Source organism: Rhinolophus ferrumequinum, chromosome 10 (genome assembly GCF_004115265.2).
Source record: "Rhinolophus ferrumequinum isolate MPI-CBG mRhiFer1 chromosome 10, mRhiFer1_v1.p, whole genome shotgun sequence".
Classification (NCBI taxonomy): Eukaryota; Metazoa; Chordata; class Mammalia; order Chiroptera; family Rhinolophidae; genus Rhinolophus; species Rhinolophus ferrumequinum.
The window spans coordinates 73,470,897-73,497,455 of record NC_046293.1 but is presented as its reverse complement, the minus strand read 5'-3'; the positions used below and the strand labels follow the sequence as shown (position 1 = coordinate 73,497,455).

The following is a 26,559-nucleotide window of genomic DNA, read 5'->3' as shown; positions in this document are numbered from 1 at the left end:
AGCAGCACCTATAAGTATCACACAGATTTATTTTCACTCATTTTTTTCCCCCTGTTGTGTAGGAGAAAGATAGTAAAGGAACTCGGCTTGCATATGTTGCACCTACAATACCAAGACGACTAGCCAGTACATCTGACATTGAAGAGAAAGAAAACAGGTGGATTCATTATAATTTGCTTTTATGTTTTTACTATAAAATCTTGATTGTCTATTATGAGAGTTAAAGCATGAGCATTGTTGTAATTATGTGATAAGGATTACGGTAAGAGATGAAGGGTATTCCTGATAAAGAGAACACCAAGTACTCTTCCGGACATTCTGACTTTGTATGTTCATGAAATAGCAACAACAACAAAAAAGCATGTGGTTAGAACAGAATGAGGAGACAGTGGTGGCAGATGAGGTCACAAACTAGCACATGCTCTCCAAATATTTGGAATAAATAGAAAAAGAAAAAGAAGGGAGAAAAAGCCCTTAATTTAGTTTGTTTCTTCCTGTTTTTCAGCACATAGAGTGTGAGAGCTTTTTAATATAATTGTAATCATGTTATAGCATCTAGTTGTGTGTCTTGATTTTTTTTTTCATCTAACATTTCATGCATAGTCTTGTATGGTAATGTATATTTTCAATAAGCATTGTTTTTCATTAATACATAATGTTCTATAGAGGAGATCTGCTGAGGTTAAAGTAACCATTTTCTCTCCTCAAACAATGGACATTTAAATTGTCTGATATTTCATGACCATAAATTAAACTTCTGTAAACATCGGAATTTCTATTCTGTAATTAGGATTATACCTTAGGGGTAGACTCTTAGAACTTGAATTACTTCCACTTCTTAATAAATATTCCAAAGTATTTTCCCAAGAGATTTCTCTAGTTTCTACTTCTGTTTATTAATTAATATTCAGCTAAACACTGTTTACAAATTATCTACCAGAATCTGAATGATATTCTTTTCACAGAGACTCTTCAAGTTTGCGAACAAGTAGTTCTTATACGAGAAGAAAATGGGAAGATGATCTCAAAAGGAATAGCTCAATTAATGAAGGATCAACTTATCATAAAAGGTAATAATATAATTCTTAAGTAACTTTCATGTATTCTATAAAAATATAAGGCAATTGGTTTGGACACCTCAATTTAATATCACATAGGAAAATATGTACTTTTCTTAAATACAGCATTTGTTGTTTAAATAAAACTTCATTTAAAGACATAGAATATATATTTAAAGATGGGTGAAAATTTGCTCCTACTAATTCCTTCCTGTTGTATTACAGTGAGCTCTCAGATAACGTTGTCAATAGGTTCTGCTTAAACAAAATGACGTATAACGATACTAATTTTACCATGGGCTAATTGTTATAAATGAGAGTTACATTCCTACGGTGGCTCATCAATCTTGTAATGAAATGATCTTGAGCAAAACGACGTTATTCGAGGACTGCTATATATTTAATTAAAACTGATGTATTATGAAATATCGTTTAAATTGTAGCATATTACAAAGAAAATTCTTATACAATTGACTAGAGCAGTTGAAATTGATCAGTTTCTTAATCAGTCTGGTCATAATTTGGTAACCTGGGAAGTTTTCTCTTGTCTTAGAACTCAGAGCTATGGAAATGCCTTGAATGAGAATGTTGGTAATATCATATTGGGAGAGAGGGACTATAAATTATTTCTCTGCTAAAAGCAACCAAAAAGAAAGGTAAAAGATGAAAAGTTTAATATAGGCATGAGTTGTTCCTAGGGGTGTGACTCATTGCTGAAACAATTTTCTTCAAAAATATCAAAGTCTTAACTTGCCCCAAGTAAAACCAAACCAAAGTGTTTTTCTCAGACCCAGCCTGGCATGGAACAGTTCCAGAAATGTAAACTATCAGATCAGATCATCTTTGAGTCTTGGCAAGGGAGAGGAGGAGGCAGTAAAACGATACACTACCAAATTAGTGAACTCATCTAAACTCTAGCAAGTTGTGGGTGCAACTCTTGGTGCTGGAGCTGGTGGTGTATTTAGGAACACAGCTTTTTAGATTTTTCCTAGCCTTGGGAATCTGTATAATGTATAGACCTTAATTATAGAATACACATACAGACACATCCTATATAGATATGACTCTTTCCTTTAGTTGCTCCTTTGGTAGAAGACAAGATGATTTGATTAGTTCTAGTGTTCCAAGCACCACATCAACACCAACAGTTACCTCTGCAGCTGGGCTTCAGAAAAGCCTGCTTTCCAGCACAAGCACTACTACAAAGATTACAACGGGTTCTTCCTCAGCAGGCACACAAAGCAGGTGAGTCACAGGTACATTTTGTGTTCAGGCTTACTGTGTGCTTATGTACGTGCATGCGTTTCTGTTTAGAAGATTGTGGGGCTCTGGATTTTTTCATTTACCTTGTTAAAATTATTTACAAATAAAAATTGGTTCCATTCCAAAAAGAGGCAGTTGTGCATGTCTGGGGGGTAAAAAAATTAAGTTCCTGAATGACGAACTTGCCTTGAATTAGGCTGCTTAAAATATAAATTTTTCTCTGACAGCTCTGGGTGAGCTTTTTGGTTACTAGATGAAAAGATATCTTGCCTTGTGTTTTAAAAAAATCCATCCCTGTAATCACGTGTTTTCAGCTGCTAGAAAGTGCTTTCATTGTTTAGCTGTTTTCCTTTTCTCTTTTTGTGTTGCTGCTTGTGATGTTATAGTACCTCAAATCGTTTGTGGGCTGAGGATAGTACTGAAAAAGAAAAGGACAGTGTTCCTACGGCAGTGACCATCCCTGTTGCTCCAACTGTTGTAAATGCTGCAGCCTCTACCACAACCCTGACTACAACTACTGCTGGCACTGTTTCCTCCACATCAGAGGTCAGGGAGAGACGCAGGTGTGTAAAGGTCCTCACGGGACTGCTGATAATACCTTGCCCGGTGATGAAAGTTGTTTGTTTTGTTTTTCCATCTTGTGAAGTTGGTGACCATCTCTCCAGTAGGTTAATACATGAAATAACCTGTAGCAGCTCAGAACTATGTCAATTGATCTAATTAGCCATTATTAGCACTTAGGCTTGATAACCTACCACTGACAGATGTTTTTTGTTTAAGGCAGCGAGCCAGACAGTTGTCTTCTTAGCCATGTTAGTTTTTTTTTTTTTAATGGCCCTTTTAACTCAAAATGTTTCTGTGGTGAAGATCTAAACACACATAGTCACACTCATGGAAAACCAGATGTAACATGACAAAAACAGGTTTTCTTATTTTTCTCATTGTTTCCTCCCATTATTCAGAAATCTGGTGGATGTTAAACTGTTTTTGTTATTGAGAATTTCATTTTAAGATTCTCTCGATGAAGAAAGGATTCTTGTGCATATGTATAAGCCAAATAATTTTAACTATGTTAATACATTCACTTAGTTTTAATTTTGGTACATAAAGGCATTCATTAATTATATTTTTTAAAGGGTCTGTGACCTTATTTTGTGTGCTTTAAAGCATTTACGAGCATTACTCACTTGTTCCTGCTACTGTTAATGGTATGGAATTATAGATGTGGAAAGGAACTTACCTATTATCTTTTGTGATATCCTCAATTTACAGAAGTAAACTGAGATCCAGAGATATTAAGTGACTTTTCCACTTTCATATAGTTAATTTGTGTGAGAGCTAAGGTTATGCCCAAGATTGCAGAAGAATCAGTCCAGTGTTCTTTCTGCTATATCATGCATAATCCATAGCTTTGACTTTTGTTTTTCCTCTTAAGAGGAAAATCTTAGGAATCTAACTGTGACATTTTCAAATATTTCATTCTTACAAAATTAAACTAGCTATGTAACTGATATTTTCCTTACTAAAATATCGACCAGATTAACTTTCTTTTATTTCTGGCACATAGTGCTCATAAACAGACATTCTTGTACATCCTTTGTTTCTGGAGCCTTGCAAAGTACATCCTTACTTTAGAGTAGGATTTGTAGTGAATATATGAAAAGTAACAAAATGTTAAATTTTTAGATGTTAACTTTTTAAATGTTAATTTTCTTTCCTATCATTGTATCTTTAGTTTCTGTCAATATATTTACATTTTATCTCTATTTTTATGGTGAAATTTAGTGATACTTCTATAAGACCACTATAAGCAGTTCTAATTTTGTGATTTGAATACCAGCATAGATCATATCATATTTGAATTATTCTTTCTTTATTTTTCTATAAATTTAAGTCAGTTTTAGATTTTTGAAGTATTCTCAATAAGACCATACAGCCAACAAAAATTAAAGGAGCCTAGGCATCCACTATTCTCTTCTAGTGAAAATAAATTTGAGGGTTTTGCTTATATGGGGCTGGAGGTGGGGGCAGGTTGGAGGTTGGAAATCGTTAGAAGTCCTTGGTTTTTTTCTCCTTCCTCTGCCTTAATCCTAAAATTAGTGTTCTCTCTGGATCAGAATTTTTTTCTGTAAAATGAGGTGTTTGATTTATATAATTTTTAACTTCCAAAATCCTTAATCTGTAGCATTCCATGCTTTAAAATTTTTTCCAGTGACAAAGTCCAGTGGATAGCTCCCCAGAATCAGCTGTTGTTTCAGAACAAATTATGATTCTTTAATCTCAGATTTCTTTATTTTTTATGTTGTTGGAGAGAATTGAGTTTCAACTTTTTAGAATTAATCCTAGAAGACATTGGATATTAAGAATTAAATATTTAGAGATATTGTTAAGGACAGCAAATTCTAATAGCATAAGCAACAGAATGTGTCTGTTGACATTTTTCCTGGTCTCTATTATAGAAATTTTGTTTGTCTAACATTGTGTCAATGATGTTTGCAGTAATATTAATGTTTGTGTTTTGTTTTACGTCAAACATTTGTTTGCGAATTTGAATATATTGCTGGCCGTTTCTGTTTGTCTTTTAATCAGATTTCATTAATTCTTTTGAAATGTATATGGTTGAAAATTTGCCTCCAAATGTATAGAGGTATGATGATTTAAGGATATATTGTGGCTGACCAAAGATAAGTCAATACATTTATACCGTTTGGTACCCTCGCGTACGTACTTTTGGATATTATGTAAAGTTAGCACGCACACTATTAAATTCTATCGTATTTTAGAATTTTCCTGTTTTTATGGGTCAGGATTAAATGAAGGGTCCTGTTTTTTTAAGATGTCCAATGGATGGAGTAATGGGGAGCAAGGAGGAGAAGCTAGCTTTAAATAGATGGAGCATGATAGCAAATTCTTTCATTGTTTAAGAATTTCTGCTTCTCCATAGTCTTTTTAAACTGCAAGCCAGTACCTTACTGTACTGTCTACAAATACGAAGTAAGATAACTTCGTATTTGTAGCATGGATTCACATGGAACTGTTGCTTTAGTGTAACTACGCTCATTTCCCATTGGCTCAGTCAGGTCCCATTTGCCCATTTATCTTCCCTCTGGAAGGAGAAAAGCTGAGTGAAACAAGAGTAGGTGTTCAGGTTTTAAAAGATGTAATTTGGTTGACTAGCCAAAATATAAGTACTATAAGTCAATATAAATATTTCAGCCAAAAAATGCCAGTGAAATACATTTGGAGTAATTGTATTTACTGAAAAAAATCCTTAATTTGAAAATAACAACCTTTAAGTTGCTCAGAAAATAGTAAGCAATCTAAGACTACCAGAAGACTACTAAGGCGTAAACTTATATACCCTTGTAGTTATAAGGAAGAGATCTAGTATGGCAGTATGGTATAGTCAAGATTAAGGCAGCAGCAGTGGAGTTTGGTATATTCAGCCGTCTTTTTAATGATCAGCTCTTTGGAATTAAAAAAATACATAAAATACATGAATTATTTTTGTACTCTCCATCCTATTCTTAGACGTCTGCTCAGTACAGACACCTCAAGGATAGAGAAAAGAGCTGAATATCACATGGGGACTGTCAAATGTAGGAAATATATGTGTTAGAAATTGATAGCCTAGATTTTTATGCAAATGTATGTAAAATTTAAATGAACAGATTTTACAAGTCTTTTGACTATTAATTTTTACCCCCCTAACCTGTATTTTATTCCATGAAATGTATTTTATTTTATTCCATGCAAATGTATGGAAAATTTAAATGAACAGATTGTACAAGTCTTTTGACTGTTAATTTTTATTCCCCCAACCTGCATATATTAAACCGGATATGATAAATAGATTTATTAACTTCCATGGCAACTTGAAACTGTGTTAAAAAAGAATCTAGGCTCCTTGAAAGAGAGTGGGTTGGTTGATTAGTGCTATTTGCCATAGGTTAAAACGGCAAAGTGGCAATGCAAATTTCCCCGTTCTAAACTAAATATAAAAAGTTTGACCATATTCATAGGAGTTAGAATTCAATAGTCCATGCTCATGCTTACTTTTAGAGCAGCTCATGAAATTCTGAAGTGATATGCAGACATGTGGGCTGCTGTAAACTTTTTGTTTAACCAGATTTGCTGTCACATTTAGGTTTCATCTCTTTGTATTATTTTCTTCTTATCCAAAAAGCAGTAAATTGCATAGGACCAGTTGGTGTATAAATAAGTATTAAATGAGTGGATAAAACAATAGCCACTGGACCATGTTTTCTAAGCTGATGTCTCATGGAACACTTGTCCACATTTAATCAGTGTACCACCAAAGGAAAAAAAAAGTGTTTCCTACTTAAATGATTTTGGGAAATGCTAGGTTAAATATAGTTAAACCAGTGTCTTCCCTCAGTACTTACACCTTTTAATATGTTGTGATTTTCCTAGAGAAGAGATATATATACCATTTTCCAAATTAAAAAACCAACAAACAACTCCCTCATATTCCAGAGTTAATGTTTCTTAAATTAAAAACAAGTTTACTGGTTATTCTCTTTCTCCTTTTATATTACTTGTCCCAGAAAAGTCATTAGAGTTATAAAAATAGGAAGTATCTGCTATATCTAAATAAAAAAGTTAAACCTCTAGAGAGGTGATATATAGACAGAATGAAAATTATAAGACAGAGCCCTGCAATAAAAAAAGAAAACTCCTAAGTAATACTGATCATTGGAGGGAAGATTTTTTTTGTATTGCAGGGCTTGTTTTTGCTTGTTCAGCCCTTTAATTAATCATTTAACTCTTGACATAGAAATTGTGTGTGTCCTAAGATAGGATAGAAAATAGGCTTAGATTTATAAGATGAAATTTACTGAAGATAAATGCCAAATCCTCTTCTTTATATCAGAAAATCGATTACCCAAGAGTAATGCTAATTTTAAAGCAGTTCATGTATAAAACCACTTGAATTTTTAAAGAACTCAAAGTCTGTGAAAGAGTATGATGTCTGCCAAAAACATCATTAGTAAATATACAATGACGAGACTGCAGGAGTGCTGCTTACGTAGTAGTCTTCCCATATCCTGAATGTTGCATTCAGTCCTAACTAACCATTCTACCATAAAAGACGCAGAGAGTCTAGAGTTTAGCCAAATCACTTCACATATGACCTAGGATGGTGTTACAGGGAATCGAAAAAGAAATTAAAAGGAATGGCATTATATGGTTTTTTAAAAAACAAAAGAAACTATAGTTAGGAAGAACTTGAAAAATATAATATGCTAATATTCTGTCTAATCTAAAAAATTATCTATCAGATTGCGTTGTTGAATTTTGGAGTGGGTGTAACCATTTTCTGAAGACTCCTTTTCTTAAAACCCTTTAAAATGCTAAACTTACATGTTTCATTCACACATTTGTATCTAATTACCTTCATAGGTATTGTATCTCCAACTAACAATTGTATTTATTACTATAGATCATACCTCACTCCTGTTAGAGATGAAGAGTCTGAATCCCAAAGAAAAGCAAGATCTAGACAAGCAAGACAGTCTAGAAGATCAACACAGGTATATTTAATGTGTGTAATATATAAAACTTCAAAATAAGTTACTTTTCCCTATTCACTTTTGTGTGAAATTATTGATGTCAGTATATAATGTGAGTGAATCTTTAAAGATAAAGGTTGCCTTTAGTACTCCTCTCGTAACCTTTTTATATGGTTACACTGTTAATATTATATTTAATCTAATTAGCATATGCCTTGTACCTCTTTGAGTATTTTTTTGTTCCTAATATTGTCTCTGGCCCAGAGTATTTGATAAGTGTTAAAATGAATTAATCTTACATGATGTCTAATAATTACTAAAGAATTCTGTGAATATATAGAGTTGAGGCAAATAGTTCAATTAGGTATATCAGACAGCTACTGTGCAAGTATGAGAAAAATGTCACTCAGCCTAGTTATCATCTCCTTACCTCCTCCTTGCCATTCTAATCATATCCCGTGTATCCCTTTGTGGCTTTCCTTTCCTCCTTTTGAGGAGCACCAAAGTCTAGATTCAGCTGTTTGATTCTTACCATTATTCACATATCAAGCTGAACTATTTCCTAGGACCTTAACATTTTTTATCTTTGTACATTTACTTCTTGAAATCCAACTTGTTCTTCAGGGCGTGACCTTCAAAGTTACTTCTTTACTGAAATTTCTGTGTGCAGAACATACACAATTTCTGTGTAAAAACATAAATAATGTATAAATTCAATATAAACAATGTATTTTTGCCTTTTCCTTTTGCTCAAATTTTGGGAATATTTATATTCATATTTCTGTCGTCTCCTATGCTAGTCTGTTAATTACTTGAATATAAAGACAATTTTCTCACACATATTTGATATCTTCCCCAGTGCCTATTATTGTGCTTGCTCCTGATGATTCTTCATAGAATGAATGTAACCTGCTAAGTAGAAATTGTTTCAATTTCCAAACCAATTCTAAATATGCATATTTGCATTTTAATACATTAATATTTAATTTATCTACTTACAAAATATTCGTTTGAAACGAGCTTTAATGCCTCTCATAATTAAATTTATCTTTTTTATGTGCAGGGGGTGACATTGACTGATCTTCAGGAAGCTGAAAAAACAATAGGAAGAAGTCGTTCTACCCGAACCAGAGAACAGGAAAATGAAGAAAAAGAAAAAGAGGAAAAAGAAAAACAGGATAAAGAGAAGCAAGAAGAAAAGAAAGAGTCAGAAACATCTAGAGAAGATGAATATAAACAAAAGTACTCCAGATCATATGATGAGGTAATAGTATACCAATGACACAGCGAGGTCAAATGGTAGATAATAGTTCTTGTGACTCAGAACACAAAGAGATTTATATATCAACAAACCATATACAAAATATTCAATAGGATTTTAATTAGAAATCTGAATTATTTTGACATGATTAGAACATTAGTTTTCCACTTAAGTAAATTTAAGTGTTCTGTATGTTTTTAACTTGAATGTTTCAGGTGTGTTTTAATTCTGTATTTCACAGACTTATCAGCGTTACAGATCAGTATCGTCATCAAGTTCGTCCACTCCATCCTCTTCACTTTCTACCATGAGCAGTTCACTCTACGCTTCAAGTCAACTGAACAGGCCAAATAGTCTTGTAGGTATAACTTCTGCTTACTCAAGAGGATTAACAAAAGAAAATGAAAGAGGTAAGAAGACCAAATTTTGAAAACACTTTGTTTCCTTCAAATAATCCTATAAATTGGTTTTCCCTAATTAATATTTCAACAGAAAAGAAACAACAATCTAAACTGGGAGTCATTCTGCCTAAATGATAATGATCTTTGAGAATGAGAAAAGTAGAAAATTATATGACCTGGCATTGATACGTATATCTTTATAAACTAAGGTGTCACAAAAATCTTTATGTCTACCAAGATAGAAAAGCCAGTATAGAAGAACTGGTGGGTGACTATTTCCAGGAGCAGTTTATTAGTGCTTTAAGTTATTTCTGACCCATTGTGTAGATCATATCTTTTAAATGTTTTTCGTGAAATTGTTTTAAACTAAAATCACTTATCACATGTAATGTCCTTGCTAAAGCAAATTGTTCATTTCTTGAGAAATAGATTTTTTTTCAGCTAGATTGGCATACTGACACTCACTGTTAACATTTCCTATTATTATAAACTTTCTATTTAAATTCTAATTAACTTCTGCCTTAAGACAGAGATGGCTACTAAATAAAATTACTTCTAATTATAGGCATTTTATGTTTTAAAAGCAAAATCTCTATAATATTAGTCATAATAATAGCAGTAATTATGTAGGCTAAACTTCAGAAAATTAAGTTTTTCCTAATTTCCAACTGGCTTTTCTTTTGTTGGTCATTGAGGTTCTTTGGTGCTGCACTAAGTTGAGAGGCCCACATAATGTTTATAAGAATTTTGATCCAACGTTTAAAATCAGGGATATTCGCATAAAAGTTCAGATTTCCGTTTCTGTTGAAAAGCTAGAACATTTGGCATCACTGGGTCTGAATTCTCAATGTCATCAGTTAGCTGGAGCCAAGCAGTAGCAGCCCCGACCCCCTTGTAATAGTGCCCCCCGACCCACATTACACAGTATATTACCTAGATTGCCACTGTAGGCATTGGAGTTGGAGACCTTTGCTCTAAACTGATTCCAAAAATAGCTTTAAAATCTCCTCTTAGTACTGTAATTTTGAGATGTCTTTTTGCTGTGACTCTTTGCTAATGACGCAGGGAGCCTTTAAAACATCATTTTAACGTACTTTAATCCATATATGTACTTTTTAAAGCATATTCAAAAGCTGTAATATTCTTTTAGTATATGTATATGTCTGAAGCCATTTTAACTGTCCCGGGAAGGAAACAATTTTAGGACTAGCATTTTTTTTTTTACATGTTGATTTGCTTTTAATGAAAGAAAAATAATTTTTCCAAAGAAAAAAGAATATACTGCTAAATGCTGTCTAATAGAAATGAAATGAATACTGTATATATTCTGTTGAATGAGCACTGGGAATAGTAGAAGCAGAAACGGATTAATTTATATGATGCCGACTAGCTATTCCATCATTAAGGAGTGTGTGTTTGTTTATTTTTTTGAAGTGTTAACTTTGGGTATAATAACTACCTCCCTATCAGACATTAGTCATTGGAGCCCCTTTCTCTTGTTAGGATTCAGTTATTTTCTATTCAACAGATATTATTAAGTGCTTCTTTTGAGCAAAACTTTTGTTTTAGGCACTAGGAAAATGAAGTTAATTAAAATTAGTTCTGTCTTGATCCTTAAGAACGTATCTGGTGAGAGGTACAGATACATGTTTAAACCAAGTGGTACAGGAGCACTGAGAGGGACAAAATTTAATAATCATTGGAGATAATTTTAGAAGGCTTCATAAAGGAGGTTGTCTTAGACCTGTTTTCACATTTGCCTTGCAAAATACTGCCAAGATACATTGCTGCCATGTGATGTACTGTAATCCTTAACAGAGGGAGAAAAGAGAGAAGAGGAAAAAGAAGGAGAAGATAAATCACAACCTAAATCAATCAGAGAACGACGGCGACCAAGAGAGAAAAGAAGATCTACAGGAGTTTCGTTTTGGACACAAGATGTGAGAACCTATTAAAATAAAACTCCTTGATACTATGCTTAATCTTTTCAAAAGTACACACTAATAATTTCTTACATTCCTCGTGTGTGTGTGTGTGTGTGTGCATACACACACACACACACACACACACACACACAGTCTTTAGATCATCACTATGTATGTTTTGAGTCACGTTACTAAATAAGAAAAGTTCTTCCTAAACGATAGTTAACAACTATTTAGATTTTTGGTATTACTTAAATGCTTGAGCTCTGTCCTGATTTTGTAATAAAAATAATGACTGCAGCTCAACATGCATATATTGATAATAATGTTCCCTTAAAGATTCTTGAAAGAAAGATGTTTTATACTTAATCCCTTTTTCATGAATATGATTATAAGATACACATAACAATTATTTCCATCTCGAGTGATGCTGGATAGAAGCAGTGCTTTGCTTATCAAATTATAACAATGCTATAGAATTTAATTTTTTTTCCTGTTCCTTAATTGTATGCCTGGCATTGCTAGTCATACGCAGGAGGACAAGAGAGCTATGGGGTAGCACTGTTAATGTGCAAGTTATACTTTTTTTTTTTTGAATAGCCGATAGTTTATTAGAAAGTACATGGTTTCAGTGGCAATAACAAATTCACTTGAACAGGAGATAATCAAATCAAAAAAAGAATTGCTTGCTAATCATCAGAAAATCTGTGGCCATTAGGTCTATCATGTAGAAATCCAAAATCAGGGCCTGCCCAGTGGCTCAGGTGGTTGGAGCTCCATTCATGCTCCTAACGCCAAGGTTGCCAGTTCGATTCCCTCATGGGCCAGTGAGCTGCACCCTCTACAGCTAAGGTTGTGAACAATGGCTCTCCCTGGAGCTGGGCTGCCGTGAGCAGCCAGAGCAGCCAGAGTTTGGCGGGAGCTGCCACCGGTTGCCATGTGCTGCCATGAGCAGCTGATGGCCAGCATGAGTGGCCGGCAGCCGGCGAGAGCTGTGATAAGCTGCTGTGAGCGGCCGACCATTGACTTGCAACCGACTGCCTCAGCCTAGGGGGAGCGCAAGGCTCCTAATACCAGCATGGGCCAGGGAGCTGTGTCCTACACAACTAGACTGAGAAACAGCGGCTTGAACCGGAGTGGCGGCGGGGGGTGGGTGGGTAGAGAAGGGGGTGGAATCCAAAATCATTCAGAGGCCAAATCTTAAAGAAGATGCATCCTCTTATTAGTCCATGTGCAATGGGTCCATAGTGCCTGAATGTGTAGAATTCTGTAGATTATCACCTTCTAACCAAATATGACCCGTTGGCACATAACTATGGCTTCTAAAGATACCTAATAGACTGTTGATGAGGATTTTGTCTCCTTCCAAACCAGTTACTCTTTTACAAATATTTGATTTTGGGTCACATGGGCTTTTTGCAACCACAGTGTCACCTCTTTGGATACCATAAAAATATCAACTTAAGATTTCTGCAAAAACAGTATCTAGATTTTGAATTGTAAGCTCCTTTGATGGTCCAGAACATATGACACCAACACCAACATATTCAAAAGCACAATGAGCCATACAGCCTTAATGAATAGTATAGCTAACAAGTCAAAAGTTTTGTCCCAGAACAACACAAAACATAGTTCTATGTAGACTCAGCCAGCATTGGCCATAGGTCTGTTCTATAATACATTCAGTTTTTAGGGTAGTTGCATGGCTTCCAGGAAAAAAACCGTCTAAAGCATGTATCAGAGCATATATGGGTAATCCGTAGTTTGACAATTCCTCCAGCACCAGAGATCCTGGGAAGACTCACCCAGGACTCAGGTGAACCTTTCTCACCCGGGCCCCGCAGAAGTCCCTATACTGTTTCATTGCAACGCATAACTACAGAACAGCTCATAATTTGTTTTGTCTTGTTTTGTTTTTCTTTTAACCTCTTGGGTTTTTTCCTTTTTTTTTGTTAATTTTTAATACAGAAAAGTTCAACAGTACAAAACTAACAGAAGTATAATGACCCTACCCCAGTTATCCATTATTTAAGCTAAATCCTCACCACTTCCCCAGCTCCCATATTATTTTGAAGCAAATCTTAGACGTGTTTCATCTGTAAAAATTTCAGTATGTACTTATAGGAGATAAGCATTTCTTTTAATTATTAAAGTTTTATTTTTAAACAAGTAACCACAATACGTTATCACATAATAAATTATCACAATACCGTGATCACATTTATTGTTAAATAAATTAACACTAAATCTTTAATATTGAATATCCAGTCAGTTTTAATGTCCAGTTAATTTACATATGCCATAAATGGTTGGTTGTTACAGTTTTATACTTTGCAGGTTTGATTAGGATCCAGGTAAGGACCATACATTATGATTATTTCTTTCAAGTCTCTTTCAACCAGTAAGTTTCTCCCTCCATCCCATTTTTTTCTTACAATTATTTTGTAATGAACTGGGCTCTCATATCCCTGAAGCGTACTTTAACACAATCATGTAGTTTTTTCCTGTTTCCTATCAATTGGTAGTTGCAGGTAGGAAATTGATCAGATTCTGGTTCAATATTCTTTTGACTAGGTATTTTTGTTCCTCCATTAGGAAGTATATGATGTATGACTGATTTTAATTGACTGCCGGGTAACATTTTGATAACAATAAAATAAAACCACAGTCTTAACACCCTAACGTAGTAACCTATCATTTAAAATTATCTTATTACCTCATGTATTAGTTTCATAGTCAAAGCTGTATTTATTATAGTATAGTATTTCTTTTTCCCTGGTTTTATTCCGACCAGCTCTCCCTTCAAAACTCCACTTTCTGGAGTCATACACTTGACCAGCATTATAAGGATCTTTTCTGAGATCCATATTGGCAATACTTATCTTTTTAACTTGAGCCTGCATTGAATTGTGTTCTCACCAATCATCAAAGCACAGATCTCCTTTCCCCTTCATACCCACACATTTGAACCTATATCAGACAACATACAAAAAAGAACAAACCAAGGACTCTATCAAAGAAAGGATAGTGTGTATTAGGCAGCTTTTTGCTCTGTTGTATTACTAGGTTCCTTTTTTTTTTTTTTTTTTTTTTGGTCTTTACTTTTCAGGACCTCTGAACCTCCCTCCCTTTTTTATTTCCAGTTCCTCTGTTCTCCCATGAAAGAAACTGCAATGCATAAAAACGATCAGTTCATGATGTGGAATTAATATATTAATAAATAGTGTAGCAGCAGCAGCATTGATTTCCTCTGTTACGAGCCTTGTGTTCACATATCATTTTTACTAGGTACCAAAATAGTAGCTTATATGGATTCTGTAATCCTTAGAACAATTGTGTAAAGTTTTTATCCTCATTTTTATGGATAAGGTTACTATGGCTCAGAGAAATTTAAAATAAATTTGCCCTAAGTCACATAGCTGAAAATAACTATACCATATGAAACTAGGATGGTCTAGTTTTAAAGCCTGTGGTATTTTTATAGTGAGCCTGGAGCCAGATATGTTTGAATGCAGGTTTCCCCTTTTTTCTTTTTTTCTTTTGGTTCTTTTTAAGGCTTCTTGAGATGTTCAAGATCCTCTAGTAGAATATAGGGATTCTAAGCTTTTAGCTTGCTGAGACTTTGATTTTTCTATTTGGTGTGCTGCAAACTCCCAAGAAATTTTTAGGTGGATTAACTATCTAAACATAATAAAGCTGTTGCATGAATCTTGCCAAGCTTATAGAATCCACCTTTTGTTGCTTACGATAATGACTTTACTATTTTTGTGGCCTCATTATAGTTGAGCACCTAAATAGTGTGTATATTGACTATTAAAGTACATACAGTATCATTACAATATAAAATGGAATATCTTCTTTTTCTTGCTAGTCCTCCAACTTTCTCATCCCCAATATGAAAGTGTTTCCTAAATCAGGTTGTTAGGTGGACGGTCTTTCTTCACCATGTGTGCTAACCTACTACGATTGTGCCATGCAGACAAAATAGGCTTTCTCTAAATAGAGTAGACAAAATCCCATTTAAAAATCAGTTTTCCTTTTGATCTATTTCCTGGTAGATTTTCTCAAGGGCCATTTTATATTAGAAAAACCTTGAAGTATATAAATACTAAGTTTTGAAATTTAACTTTTCTAAAATAAATTAACAATCTATTTTAGAGTGATGAAAATGAACAAGAACAACAATCAGATACAGAAGAGGGATCTAATAAGAAGGAAACTCAGGTAAATAGCTTTATTTTTTGCATTTAGAAGTATTTATATTGTTTAAGGATTACTTTTTACTTGTGTTTATGTTTATTCATGCATGAGTTACTGCACAATATACCTGCATGCTGGATATAGACTTATCAGTGGTTCTCTGGGATCAAGGGTGGAGGGACCAGAAAGGAGCGCAAAGAGTATTTTAGAGGCAATGGATGTCATCTGCATCTTGATTATAGTGGTGGATATACACAACTGTCAAAACTCGTCAAACTGTATACTATAAGTGGATGTAGTTTATTGTATTAAATTAATCTTCAAAGTTGAAAAGAAATAAACAGAAAGAGAATAGTACCCTTGACCAAAGAAAACGATCTGAAGGATATCCAAAAGTAGTAGATAATGTTACCAGACCTAGATTTTAGTTTCGTAAGTGGCAGTTATGTTCTGGAGGAGACAGTAGGCTTTTTAAATTTTCTTTACATTTGTTTAGAAATTTAGAGTCTCTAAAGGACTTTTGCATTCATTATCGCAACTGATCTTTCCAATAGTCTTTTGAATAAGGCATTTGTGTCCTTAGTACTGACCAAGAAATTAAGACAAGTTTGAAATACTGAAGGTTGCATGGCTAACAAATGGTGAAAGTTTCTTCCTACTAGCTCCCCTTGCCCCCATTTGCCTGTTGTTTGGCTGTGCAGAAAACTAACATACTTGTAAGTGTTCTTTCATATTGTGATAGAGCTGTACAACATGAGTTCTAATCTTGTAAACTCAGCACTATCTAGCCTGAAATGACATTCTGGTGGTCTTCTTTGTTTTGACTCAGAGTTCCTAAATAGAGCTGTTAAGATTTCCTTTAGTCATCAAGGATCTACAGTAATGTGAGAAATGACCAGAAGTTGGTTATCCGTGCTAGGTGACTGTGGATATTACTTTTAGGATCAAGCTTTCCTGACCCAAATGGTACTTTTTATTTTATCTTTAGGTGACCAGACAGACAGATTAAGAAATTAATTACTTCTAAGGGTAAATTATTTGCAGGGCTAAAGCACTGTCATTTTTAAACCCTTTGCCTATCAGTTGTCAGCACTCCCCCCAGTTCACTTATGTCTCTTGTTCATAATACTCTATAAACTTGTCCATCATCTTTCTTTCCCAGTACTCTGTGAATTCCCGTCTTTCAAGGAAAATCAATGATCAGGTAAATAAGAAGGAGGGAATTAGTATACCATCCCCAGCTAACACTTCTCACTGCCCTGTCACGCACAGACCCTATGTTCCACACGGCCAGGGTTGGAAGGAAAAGATATTCCAGTTTCCAAAGTTGTGACTTTGAAACATATTGATATATGTTGTTTAAGTTTCACTGTTAAAATTATACATGAGATACATTAAGGTTGAGTAGAACATTTTTCTAAGAAAAATTTTCTTAGTTCCAGACAGTTTTAATAGTTTTTATTCATTTTAAATAGGGGGTTGTTTATTTCTTGCTTTGTGCAAGCATTCTTTGAGTTGCAAGTAACAGAAAATACAATTCAAACTGGATTAAACAAAGAGAATTTATTGTAGTCCAGTTACGTTACACAACCCTCTATGTCAGCTTCATCCTCAGGCAGGTTTACCTCATAGGGCTGGGATTATAATAATAGGCTTAGGTCAGACAAGACATTTTGCTACTAATGTGGTCTGTGTACCATCTCCCCTAAACCTAATGACTGCTACACCATGAGGAAAAGGAGGAAGTTCAGACATTAACCCGGTGTCTTCTACAGAAGACGGTAAAGTGCTTCTACCCAACAAGGGCGGTGCTCTCTTTTGAAGATTTGTAGCATTAGCCTTTCCTTTTCTGTTAAAAAATATGAGCAGTAAAATTCTTCTGCGCAGTTTCTGAAATAGTGTTATCATCACCTCAGAAGAGTGTTTGATAAACTCAATAACACTTGTTATCAAACACACTTAGATTCTATAAACTCAGTAGTAGTTTTGTTGTGGACTCTAAGTTAACCACATTGAAAGTGGTTTTCTGGCATGTACTTTTCAAAAAAGCAAATTGTCAGATGCCAAAACGTTCTTCAAAATTCTGCACAGCATATGAAGTTCAAGCTGTCTGCCTTCAGGATATAAGTTAAAAGAAAGTTAATAGATTTTATCACAGAAAATTTAAATTACTTACCAATATTGTTTATTATTTCAAAAATTGGACTTCTGTTGCTTGGGTCATCATGATTCACTTTCATTAAAATATTGGATGGTAAAACTTAGTATGCAGAGGATATTAGTAATTAATCAAGAATTTAAGTATGACACTAAAGCAAGAAACCGTTAAGAAAAGATTAACAGATTTGATTATTTAAACATAAAGCTAGACTAGCAGAAAAGACACCGTTACTAAAGTTGAGACACATTTTTGCTGAGTTAAAGTAAATAATCTTAGCCTTCTTTTATAACCTTTAAAAGATTAATATTTATGCTGTATAAAAGACAGTAAAAAATAAATGGGGGCATAATATATCAAATTTATAAATTTACAAATGATGAAATATTAATGGCCAATAAGCGTAAAATGCATTTAATCTCAATAATAACCAGACATAACAGTACAAAAATAAAATTGACAAAAGTTAATAATGCTCAGATTTGGCGTGATTATTATTAAAATGGCATTTTCATGTAAGATTTTGGGACTGAAATAAATTCATCCTTTCTGGACATCAGTTTAGCAATACAAATCAGAAGCTTTCCAAAAAACGGCTCATGCCTTTTAGCTTAGCAGTTTTCACTTCTGGAAATTTATTCCCAAAGAAATGACTGAAGAATATAAAAATAAATCTACAAGGTGTTCATAGCAGCATGGCTCTTAAAGCAAATTATCGAAAACACCCTAAATGTCTATTGGTAGGGAATAGATTAAATAAAATGTCTTTGCATAGATAGATATTTTACGTGTTCACATAGATATGAGTACAAAAATGGTTAACTGGTTATCTAGGGGATTGGAGGGATTGGGAATTATAGAAGAACTTTTTATATTGCGCTTTTATATTTTATGGTACTGTATTTAAATATTTTATAGTTTATGGTACTGTAATCGGAAAAATTAAAAGGGTATTTTTACCTTGGAAAAAGAATTGAAACATAAGGAGCAAGGACATTATGCTAGGTGAGAGAAGCTGGTCACACACACAAAAAAAACACATACTGTTCGATTCCACTTATATGAGGTATCTAAAGTATTCAAACTCATAGAAACAGTAGAGTTGTGGATGCCAGGGGTTGGGGATAGGAGGATATCTGGAAATTATTCAGTGGGTATAGAGTTTCAGTTTTGCAAGATGAAAACATTCCAGAGGGTTGTCGGCCGGTTGGTTCAGTTGGTTAGAGCGTGGGCTCAGTTGGTTAGAGCATGGTTGCCGGTTTGATCCCCACGTGGGCCGCTGTGAGCTGTACCTTCCTTTAAAAACAAACGACGACAACAACAAAAAGTTCTAGAGATCTGTTGTATAACATGAATATAGTTAGCACTACTGAACTATATTCTTAAAAGTGGTTTAGGTGGTAAATTTTATGTCGTGTTTTTTACCATAATTTAAAAATATTTTTTAAAAATGATGGACCATGACTTTTAAAGAAAAAGAAATCGAATTTCAGTGATTTCTGTGATTGCTTAGAGTTTTTATTTACTCTTGAATTTTAAATCAGTGAACCAGAGTGCAAACCTGAGGTGAAATGTGATATTTTTATTTGATGTGCACACATTTTATTTCACGCATAGATGTTTTCCTGAATTTGAATAACTTTTGTTTGTTTCTGCTCTTTTCTTTTGATATATAATTGGCATATAACATAATATTAGTTTCAAGTGTACAAAATAATGATTTATTTGTATATATTGAGAAATGATCACCATGATAAGTCTAGTTAACATCCATCACCATAGTTACAGTTTTTTTCCTCGTGATGAAAACTTTCAAGATCTTCTCTCTTAGTAGCTTAAGAATTTGAATATCTTTTTTTTTGTAAGGAAGGTGCAGCTCACAGTGGCCCATGTGGGGATCGAACTGTTAACTTTGGTGTTATTAGCACCACGCTCTAACCAATTGAGCTAACCAGCCACCCCCTGAATTTGAATGTCTTGAAAATTTAACTTCAAAATTGTTTATTGTTATAAAACTAAAGGATAAATCAATAAAATAAAGCATTAGCTCAAAAAAACAGTGAACAAGTACAAAATTGGTTTTGCAAAAGGAATTTAAATAGACTTTAGTAAGACATTTTTAGTCTGAATTGAACTTCAAACAGCCCCAAAGGAGCCCTGTAATTTTACAGTGCAATCAAAGATAAATATAATGGGAAAATACAAATATCTAAATTCACGACTTTAACTCACCATTTCTGAACAGTTAGTTACTTTACAGAAAATTATTGATTCAGTGAGTTTCAATAGAAAGAGAAAGAACTAAAGGTGACCACCAAAAAAAAACTACTTTTGCCCCCAAGAAGTTTATTTTTATCCTGTTATTTCACCACATAGATAAGAGAGTTATTGGAGCTTCAATATAGCATACCATTAGCTTAGGAAAATTAAAACTATCTTAATTTTCTGTCTCATGATTTCTAAACCTTGAAGGACGTATAGCTGGACTTCCAAGAAAGTAAATTTTAAACAAGATATGTGTATACTGTTGTGTATAAAATACCTTAGGCATTCATTTGTTTGTCTCATTTTATTGCCTCAAAAATAAAAAAAAATAAAAGGAAAAATAGTTGCTTTGAGATGTCACATAGTAAACTTGACTTTTCTTAATGTGGATATGTTACTTTCTCCAGCTGAGCGGGTATAGGTAGTGGATATGTATCTTAGTCTCTACTTTTTTTTTTCCTGATTAAAAAATCAGATATGGTGGCATTTGTAGGAATTCACAAAATATGACCAGAAATTGCCAAATGTAATAGTATGGTATTGTGCTTATAAAAATGTACAGTGATTCTGTGCTTTAGAACTTCTTTCTCAGAACAACCACATTAAAGTTAAAACATACATAGTAAATAGATGTTAAATAGTGAGAAAACAATATTGATATTATGTTAAATATGCTTGATTAATCAGTAAGGTACTTTAATGAAAGCATAAAAATTTAATATGCCTATGTTTGCTTTTTTCTTTTTTTCTAGACGGATTCCATTTCTAGGTATGTTTTACCTCTTTTTTTCCTGATCACCTTCTTGTTTTCATCATTTCTAAGACTACGTTGCTAGATATTTATGGATTTTAGAAGTTGATGAAATATTTTGAGTAATAAAAATCTATCGATGTTTAGATACCCTAGTCACTGTTATTAGCTTTCTTTGTCAAAGGCTTCTAGTTCAGTAGTCACAGTAAGTCCCTTAAGAAAGACAATTTTTCTTAAATGTTTGTAACAGTGATAAATTTTCTTAAGTTTTCCTAAGCTTCCGAAGTTACTTCAGCGATGACTATCTCATTATTAAAATGAGAGGTTGCTGAAACCCACCAGAAATGTATTTCATTAGGTGTTCAGAATCTTCTCTTATCTCTGCTTTAAATAAAAGAAAGCCAGTGAAGACTCTAAGAAGTGTCATCTAGCTCAAATTGTTGATCTTTTTAGAGAACTTCCATAACAAATAGCCTTGAATCTAAACCTCCATTCGTTTCTCTTACCCATAATTGTTAACCAGAGCCTTGTAAAACCAAGAACAAATTTTTGTATTCTGATAATTGTATTAAATTGAAATACAGAGGCAATAGCATTTATCAGATAATGTAACCCAAATTCAGAACCAGATAAGAGAATTCTCATTTACAAATGAGATATGTTTTCCTTGTTTAGGACAAACCTATTGTCACTTTGGATAGACTGTATAGTTACTTCATCAAATCAAAAGGTGTTACTAATTTTAAAGCAAAATGATATATGACTAGAAAAAATGAAAAGTGCTATCAAACCATAATACTCTATCAGTTGTAAGCCATGTTCTGATTTCACAGATGTTAATATTGAAAGAAAAATGTACAATTTAAAATTTTTGAAATAATTTGTCATTGTATGAAACCAGTTTTGACTTAAGATATAGAAATATTGAATCCCGCAAATAATGGAAATTAGTAATATTAAAAATAATTTCCCATTTATGATATATTGCAAAAGTTGATTAATTAACAGATGAGGGAGAAAGTTACCTACTATTTGGAACATAAAGTTAATATATACTAGGATGCATGTTAATGTAAGTTGCGAAAGCCTCTAATTGAGATTTTGACTGACACTCATCTTTTGAAGATACGAAACCAGTTCCACATCAGCTAGTGATCGATACGATTCCTTGCTGGGTCGCTCTGGATCATACAGTTACTTAGAAGAAAGAAAACCTTACAGTAGCAGGCTAGAAAAGGATGACTCAACGGACTTTAAAAAGGTACCTGGGTTATTTAGTTATATTTAATTTAAAATAATCTGTTTATTCAGATATATTATGTTGAGTTATTCCTAGAAACACATAATGAAATCAGTATCTTGAAATAACTTACTTTAATTTTCAGTTTGGGGCAATTAACGGTAAGTAGAACATAAATTGTTTGTTTGTTTTAAAGGAAGGGGGAAATTACCCAGTACTGTATTTCACATTTAAATGTCACAGATCAGTACTGATACTGTGACTGAGCTGTAAAGGGACATTGAGATGAGAGAGAGAGAGAGAGAGAGAGGAAATGAATGCAGCAAGCACACACACACACTTTTCTTTATTTGTTAATAGAAAGCAGCCAAAGCATATGGCTTTTCCTAGGAGAATATAGTTTTCTCTCGGTAACTGAAAAACTTGTGGTAGCTCAACTGCTGTTAATGATTAAGGATGGAAGTAATTAAGAAATAAGTGGAAACTCAGCAATATAGGATTCTTACTATTAGGATTCTTCATATTATGAGTGTGGAATAAACCTGATAAAGTTCGTTGGAGGGGAAAAAAAGACTTGTGAAATTTGTACATGTCCCCAGGTATTTGACAGCTATTTCAGTTACCCACTTTCTTACAAGCCACATCAGCAAGAGAAGGAAGGTAGAGGATCATTTTACCTTATGAATATGATTCAGTCATTCATTCATTCAGTAAATAACTAAACACTGAACTGTGCTAAGTAGTGAGCTTCCACTCACGGGAGAGGGAGATGGAGATACTGTCTCTGCTCTTATGGGCATCTTCCATGTAGTGGGAGAATCAGACAGTATCATACAGTCACACTAATGAATGTATAGTTTAAAAATTGAAGCAATTATCCTCGAACAGTTTTATACTGTGTGTAACAAAGTTATATAAAGTTTTAGAAATTAATGAAACAGTTTTATAAACGTATGCAAAGGAAAGTGTCAGGGCTTGAGGATGGATTTCCTAAGGAAGTGAAGTTTCAGCCAAGAACAGAAGGATGATTAGTAGTTAACTGGCAACAATGGGACAAAGTACTGCAGATGGAGTGAACTGCGAGCACATCGAGCTGATAGTGGAAAGGGTAGATGATGCGTTGAAGTAATTAAATTTTCATTATGGCTAGTGGAACGGAGGGGTGATGCTATAGGATTGCAGCTAGATGTGTCGGCTGGGACCAAGAACATACAGTGCCTTACAGGCTACTTGAAGGATATCCTATACTGAGAACATTGGGAAGCCATTCATAGGTTTTTAATGTATGAGGGTAGGCAATAGAACGTTTGCCATATGAAAATCATTTTGAAAAGTTAACTCTTGCTGCTGTGTATAAAACACTCCTGACCTGATGGAGGTCAGGAGAACAATTCTAGTATTAGAATAGTCTAGATAAGAGATAATTATCACTATGGTGGTAGTTGTAGAGATGAGGGAAAAAGATGTAGTAGATTCAGGTGTTATGAAAGTGTTCTAGAAATAGTTCACTTTCCTTTTAACGTTAGTAAAAGTAATGTAAGTATAATGATAAATGCAACTGATGCTCCATCGCATTGTGAGGAATTCATGAGGGAATGATAGGCAGAAAAGCTCAGAGACCATGAATAAGCATCACAGTGGCTCCTCAGCTCCAGCTGTCATTGCTCTGCACATATGTGGTCCCTCTTTATCATGTAGCTGAATTTTTTTAATGGAAACCGAAAAGTTAGATTTTTCAGCAAAGTCTTAAATTTTAAATACCAGCATTAGTGTTTAAGAGTTTATGTAGGACAAACATATCTGCATAACCAAAAATTTCTGCCTTGCAGCCACAAAGCAATAAAATGTGTTTTAATGTATCATTTAATAGTTCATATGTTACATTAATCTTTCTGTTTTAATATTGGGAAGTAAAAACAAATCTTAAAATATTAGGAGAGCAGAAAAGTAATTTGTTCTTCTCGCCTTGTTTTTATAGCTTTATGAACAAATTCTAGCTGAAAATGAAAAGCTGAAAGCACAGCTACATGATACAAATATGGAACTCACAGATCTTAAATTGCAGTTGGAAAAGGCCACTCAGGTTTGTACCTTTTTTCTCTTCATTATTCTAAACATAATGGTTGTGATTTATTTTATCTAAAATACTGCATTGAAATGTTCTCTAGTGTTAGCTCTAAACATAAGTTTAGTTCCTGATAATAGCTTATTTATTAGTAAGAAGAAAACAAGATAATACAGTTTGCAGATAACTTTATGTACTTTTTTCTAAAATAAATTAAAAATATAGAAGTATAGCCTCATAATGGAAAGACAAAATATTGTTGAGCCTTTTTAATACCTATGTTGTGGTACATTCGGGACTTAAGCGCTTATTTCCAGCATACCAAAGTATCAAGGCATTAAAAGCAACTACACAGAATCTTCTTAGAGGTATAACATTTCTTTGTTAAAGTTTTTATTAATATTTCCGGGTCAAAAAACAGTGATTTGATAATAATAATTCTGGAAGAATTATTATTACCTTCTATTACCATAACTATTACCTTCTTTCTGTTGCAACAGCCTAGAGGAGACAATTTTAGACAAGAAAACTGGGGTAGCCAAACAGAACTCACAGGCTTGGACATTGATCTAGGATGTGTATGATCTAGTTGTTCTTTCCCAAGCTCTTTTTCCATAGAACACCAGTTCTGGGAGACAGTAATAGGCACGGTCCCTCCTCATTTTCCTCCTGCCCCACTTCAAAAGAAAGAGCTTTGTGATCCAAGAAACATGGGGAAAACTGTCTATTTTACATCGTGGAGGTTTTATAGGGTCTATTTATATATTAAAGACTCTAAGGGGTCCTATAATTTTTAAGAACACTAACTTGTTTAAATTTAACCTGCAACTTTTTAGCATAAACACATTTCTGCAGTACAACTTTTGGAATCCAGTTGGAAAGCACTGATCTAAAATGTCATCTCCAGTTCTATAAATAATACTGCATACTTTCTTTGGCCATTCTTTTACATTCATCTTTTTCGTAACTTTTAAAATCACTTCTCTGTGTTCACCTTACACTTGTTACCAAATGGCTTTTTGTTGTCGTTGTTAGCCACTATTACATTGTGAAGTAATTGTCTGTGCAAAATGGAAGCTGTGCTAAAATTGCTGTGGCCAAGCTAACCTTAGGAGGTTATGAGTGCTCTTCAGATTTCATCAGTTAATAAGTGTACTCTAAAGACACACAGAACAAACAAAGCAAACTCACAGACACAGATAACAGTACGGTGGTTACCAAAGGAGAATGGGCCTGGGGAGAGGATGAAAAGGGTAAAAGGGGTCAAATATATGGTGACGGAAGGAGACTAGACTCTGGGTAGTGAGTACACAATGTGATATACAGATAGTGTATTACATAATTGTACACTTGAAACCTATGTAATTTTACTAACCAATGTCACTCCAATAAATTTAATTTTAAAAATGGGAAAAGCTACACAGAGAAGTAAGGCCAAGCAAGAACACATTTCGTAGTGAGGTGTCAAAACCTTGGAATGTCATACATGTTAAAACTTGCTGGCTTATACTTAGCCTTCATGGTAAACTGGAATGTCATCATTCTTCAGCTTCCATTAGTAGCTTAGTGAGCCTCCACACATAAAAACATCATAACTAGTTCTCTGAAAATAGCTTGAGCACTAGAGATTTGGTAATAATGTTTTCTGAATAAAAATGTCCACTGCTCTCTAGTGTCATGTTCTATCATTGTGGTGACTCAGCTGATCTGTGTTTCCACTGCTTACTGCTTCTTTGTTTCTGCTCTTCTGCCCACCCTGTTGTTATCTAATACTTCCTGTGTGTCTCTCCTACAGTCTCTACAAGAGAAGGGAGGGGACTGGTAGAATTAGCCAGTTACTGTCAGCATGGAGCAATCCTGTTAGGCAGGGCCCTTAGTGACCATTTGATGGAACACCGGATAACTTAACAGCAAACTGCCTTTGGGTCCTAAACCAATTTCTGATCGTGTGGACTGTGGCCAGAGAAACACAGCACTGGGTTAAACAATATGACAGTTTCTGCCGTCACAGGCATTGAGTGTCATGCCCGATATACTGAATTAATTAAGGGAAGGGTAATTCAAAGTATAAGATAGTGAGGTGTTCAAAGTTAATATCTTAGTTGGAAAAACTGTAAATGTTATTTTCAAAATTTAGGGATATATGTAAAATTAAAATGGATAAACATTATACTTTTCATTCATCTTTAGATTATCCTGAGTATTTAAGTCTGCTGTGAATCCTTCCACCTGATATTTTTTTTTAGCATTACTTCCATGCTATTCATGAATATACGTAGAGGTGGCAATTTTGATATTTGCATGGAATTTTTCCAAGGGAACTATCATCCTACTAAGAATTAATCTTGACATTTAAGTGTATTTAATTGTATTTAGCCAAGGGACTCTCAAATCCTTGAATTCTGCCTAAGCACCCCCACCCTCCTCCTTGTCTTCAA

General features: G+C 34.0%; 1 protein-coding gene and 1 pseudogene across 9 annotated transcripts in view; one reads left to right on the top strand and one right to left on the bottom strand.

Moving 5' to 3' along the window:
- The window catches only part of PPP1R12A (protein phosphatase 1 regulatory subunit 12A), a 140,414-nt gene that overhangs the window by 104,190 nt on the left and 9,665 nt on the right, over positions 1-26,559 (top strand). For 2 of the 9 annotated variants that reach the window (XM_033116704.1, XM_033116701.1), the window contains exons 11-23: positions 63-157; positions 966-1,070; positions 2,136-2,303; positions 2,708-2,884; positions 7,786-7,876; positions 8,919-9,119; positions 9,358-9,526; positions 11,336-11,457; positions 15,601-15,666; positions 16,805-16,846; positions 20,818-20,834; positions 21,942-22,077; positions 24,035-24,139. In XM_033116704.1, the coding sequence (XP_032972595.1) occupies positions 63-157; positions 966-1,070; positions 2,136-2,303; positions 2,708-2,884; positions 7,786-7,876; positions 8,919-9,119; positions 9,358-9,526; positions 11,336-11,457; positions 15,601-15,666; positions 16,805-16,846; positions 20,818-20,834; positions 21,942-22,077; positions 24,035-24,139 (1,494 nt within the window). The remainder of the gene's footprint in view (positions 1-62; positions 158-965; positions 1,071-2,135; positions 2,304-2,707; positions 2,885-7,785; positions 7,877-8,918; positions 9,120-9,357; positions 9,527-11,335; positions 11,458-15,600; positions 15,667-16,804; positions 16,847-20,817; positions 20,835-21,941; positions 22,078-24,034; positions 24,140-26,559) is intronic. The other 7 variants (XM_033116702.1, XM_033116705.1, XM_033116706.1 and 4 more) reach the window with 7 other exon arrangements.
- LOC117028315 (mitochondrial inner membrane protease subunit 1-like) lies at positions 12,132-13,362 on the bottom strand (annotated as a pseudogene).